The sequence below is a fragment of the Rhinichthys klamathensis genome, unplaced genomic scaffold, assembly GCF_029890125.1.
Source record: "Rhinichthys klamathensis goyatoka isolate OS25496 unplaced genomic scaffold, OSU_Roscu_1.1 h1tg000738l_1, whole genome shotgun sequence".
In the NCBI taxonomy this organism is placed as follows: Eukaryota; Metazoa; Chordata; class Actinopteri; order Cypriniformes; family Leuciscidae; genus Rhinichthys; species Rhinichthys klamathensis.
In genome coordinates, this window is record NW_026607150.1 from 1 (window position 1) to 3,998 (window position 3,998).

The 3,998-nt window shown below is 36.8% G+C and overlaps 1 protein-coding gene across 1 annotated transcript; it reads right to left on the reverse strand.

The window, feature by feature from the left end:
* Nucleotides 1-682: 682 nt before the first annotated feature.
* prdx4 (peroxiredoxin 4) lies at nt 683-3,296 on the reverse strand. Its single transcript, XM_056242655.1, has 4 exons — nt 3,039-3,296; nt 2,371-2,488; nt 1,421-1,537; nt 683-819 (listed from the first exon to the last, which is right to left on the reverse strand). The coding sequence occupies exons 1-4, from the start codon at nt 3,244-3,246 to the stop codon at nt 684-686; spliced, it is 579 nt and encodes a 192-aa protein (XP_056098630.1). The 5' UTR covers nt 3,247-3,296; the 3' UTR covers nt 683.
* Nucleotides 3,297-3,998: the final 702 nt, after the last annotated feature.

A 3,998-nucleotide genomic window follows, 5' to 3' on the forward strand; every position in this document is an offset into this window, starting at 1 on the left:
ACACAAAATCAAACTATACATATAACAAATATCAGTTTTTTTTTTTTTTTTTTTTTTTTTTTTATCTGTTCCACTTCTCAAAACAGTTTATCTAAATCTACTCCTAAACTACTCCTAAACGATCTACACTATTCAAACTACTCTCAAAATCTACTCAAACTAGCAATAATATCTCTCTCTATATATATAACGTATATATGTCTCTCTTTATCTACTCCGTAAATCTCCTGCCTTTCAATTTCGCGTCTTTGCTCAGTTGGCTCCTCCTCCATTCCGTAAAATGTGCAGCCTGAAGAGCAGAGTCAGCAGATTCACACGCTTTTCTCCGTTTTGTTTTATGACAAAAATCGACAAAGTTATTAGAATAAATGCAACGTCTGTCACATCCCATCTTGCGTTCTTTTACGAACGCGTCAATATACACGTCAATTTTTTTATATAAAGTTTAAATGATCATATCTCCGTTTTTACGTGGTCTATCAACACAAAACAAAAAGTAAAATAGAATTTCAAGCCAGCACTTTCGACAGAAGTGGACGGCAGCGCTCAACGTGACTTTGTTTTTATGCTTCGACGTCTTAAACTGGGCATGTGATTTGATCACGCCGGCGTGATCAGCGACCCCGAAGAGTTAACCTATCTTTGTAAGGCGATCTTGGGTGTTATAAAAGTACAAATTATTATTATAATGAATACCTGAGTGTGTGTCCCTGATCCTCCAGAAAGACTCCATAGTCCTTGGATATCTGGTGGCTGAGGTCAGAAAGGAGAGGGATTTTCATTGGTCCGAGACCTCCTTGCTTCCTGGGTGTGTTGATCCTGAAAAAGAAGAGCTGCAATGAGTCCTCACATATATAACATGTCATATATACACAATTCTATCCCTTTAAAGGTGGGGTATGTGATTTTCTTTTTTGACCATTTTTTCAAAATCACTTGAAATCCTATTCCTCCTAACCCACTTACAGCCACTGAGTTAGAAGCACTGAAATAAAAATTAAGGAATTTAATCATCTGTGGAACGGGCAGGACTCGAAAAACTCCAGCCAATCATTTCCAAGACCACCTAGAATCATTGGACAGTCAGTGCATCAATCAAACGGTCGTACCATACCCCTCCCCCATCCCCCTTCGTGCGCATACTCAAAGCTCGTGACCCAGTCACAGTAAGTGCAAGTCACCCCGGTACAGAGACAGAAAGTAAGTGCAATCTCGCGCATCTGAGTTTTGCAGATGCATGATTGCACGTCCATGTTCTTCGAATGGGTGGAGTCAGGGCCAGTGTTGGAGGAAAGAAGGTAGGAGCTTTTGAGTTGTGCATTTTCAAAATCTGCCGGCCGTTTTTTCAATCCCATACCCTACCTTTAAAGTCCATGTTAAAACACATATGTAGACCCAGAGAGTGTGTGTGTGGTCTAACCAAGCCAGGTGAGTAAACTGCGAGTCCACCGAACAAGCGACCACCTCTGCGTTGATGTCCCGAAACTCGTGCACGCGATCACTGAAGGCGATGATCTCAGTAGGACACACAAACGTGCTGTGGATCAATAATACAACAATCAGATTCATGAGAAATCCACCAGGAGTTTGAAAGTCTCTTCTGCTCACCAAGGCTGCATTTATTTAGTAAAAAATACAGTAAAACAGTTATATTGCAAAACATTATTACGCTTTCAAAAACTACAATTTATTTCTGTGATCAAAGCTGAATTTTCAGCATCATTACTCCAGTCTTCAGTGTCACATGATCCTTCAGATATCACTCTAATGATGATTTGATGCTCAAAAAAATTTCTTTTATTATCAATGTTGGAAAACAGTTTTGTGGAAACCGTGATACAAAACAATTTTAAATTTTGGGGGGTAAGAAGGTTTTTAACAAAAAAAGATAAATCAATGCTTTTATTCAGCAAGAATTCGTTAAATTGACCAAAAGAGACAAAGACATGTGCACATTTACAATATTGCAAAAGATTTCTAGTTTAAATTAAATGCTGTTCTTTCGAACTTTTTATTTTTCCGGATCAAAGAATCCCGAAAGAAAATTAATTTTGGCTTCCACAAAATTATTAGGCAGCAAATCATCATATTAGAGTGATTTCTGAAGGATCATGTGACACTGAAGACTGGAGTAATGATGCTGAAAATACAGCTTAGATCACAGGAACAAATTATATTTTAACAGATATTCACATTGAAAATATTCATTTTAAATTGTAATAATATTTCACAAAATAACAGTTTTAATTGTAATTTTGATCAAAATAATGCAGCCTTGGTGAGCAGCAAAGACTTGTTTTAAATGCATAAAAAAATCTTAATGATTCCCAGTTTTTGACAGTGTACATTGTGTAGTCAAAGCATGCTCACAAGTCCAGCGGGTAGAAGAAGAAAACCAGGTATTTTCCTCTGTAATCTGACAGTTTCAGCTCCTTAAACTCTCCATTGATCACAGCTGTTCCCTCCCAGTGTGGAGCTGGTTTAGAGACTAAAAAGAAAGCAAAACAGAAAGTTTAGTACATTATTAATGCAGATCTTTCAGCTTGTGTAGATGCATGCATGAGTTACTGTGTCTTTAAGAGATTCAACAGTCTTCTTAATGCATGCTGAAAAAATTGTCTTGGATCCAAGTCTTAAACCATGACGTGTCGTTAAAAGATTAATCAAAACACACAAACCGAGTTAGAAAGAGCCGATCTGCACAAACAAACAGCGCATATATTAATACCTCAAACGCTGATGTGAACTGGGCATGCAGACAAAATATTGAATTTATGCAACTTTTGTTCTCTCAAAATAAGTTCTATAGCAATTAAACAGACGTTCATTTGAAATCACTCCACCTATGTATCAAATACAAGAAAATGCTAACAGGCTAATTATTAGTAAATGTTGACAGCTGTTAGAGACACATGTAAAATAACATTGGTTTCAGTTAATAGATTCGTAATAAAAAAATTCGTAAGCACAATTTTTCATGTAAACTTATACATTGAGAATGCATGTGGTTTTAAAACGCATAAATGCTCGAAACACACTTTTGGCTTTGCTCAGGTGTAAGGAATGATCAGAGACGGGAGCGCGGAAAGTCTCTCCGGGATAAACGTGTCCACCGGCATAATTATAACACTCCTGCTCCTTCCTCCCGTTTGCACCGTCACACACAACCGATTCGGTGATTAAAAGCAGTGTGCACGCCACGCCGAGCCATTCTGTAGGCGTTTTAACGTAGCGACGGACATCCATTGCTGCGTCTTGCAGGAAGCACGTCTCTCCTAGTTTGATTATTATTCCTCTATCTGGCGCCGCGCACGGAGACGTCACCAATCTGTATGATAAACGGATTGACTACATCCGCATTCAATTGAGCGGGTCTCACGTGATAATTTGATGTAGAGATCTCCATCAGTCATGCACAAATGAAGAATTATTTTGTTATTTATTAATAAATGACTATTTAATAATACCCGTTTTTAAAAATATTTTTAATTAGTTTTATCGAACTGAACAATGAACATGAGTTTTAAAATGTCTTAGTATTTGGTTCGTCTGTGCTTTAATAAAGATCGATTTCACAAATTTAGTGCTTTTTAATGTTTATTTTTAATTTGATAGCATAACTTGCATTTTTTTTACTCTGATTAATGATTATACGATTTGACAAAAAAGCTTTATTTGTGTGTACTCAAAATTTACTACAAGTTTTTACATTATCTGTTGACTTGGTAGATTTTTTAAAACTGACCAATTTTGCTAACAGCCCCGGTTTTATCGGCAAGATATTAATAATTTAAAGATTATCGGTCTCACCAATACATCTATTTTGAATTTCCTTGTAAAATGTACATTTTTCAAGGAAAAAAAAAGTGTCTATTTTGTCCAAAACTATATTCACGTTAATGAAGAAAGAAATACACCTTTCCAAGGCCATTGTTCAGTAGTGCTGCGGTCATCCAGTCACACCGTGGCGCTGTAGTTCCGTTGTATATGATCGTCAC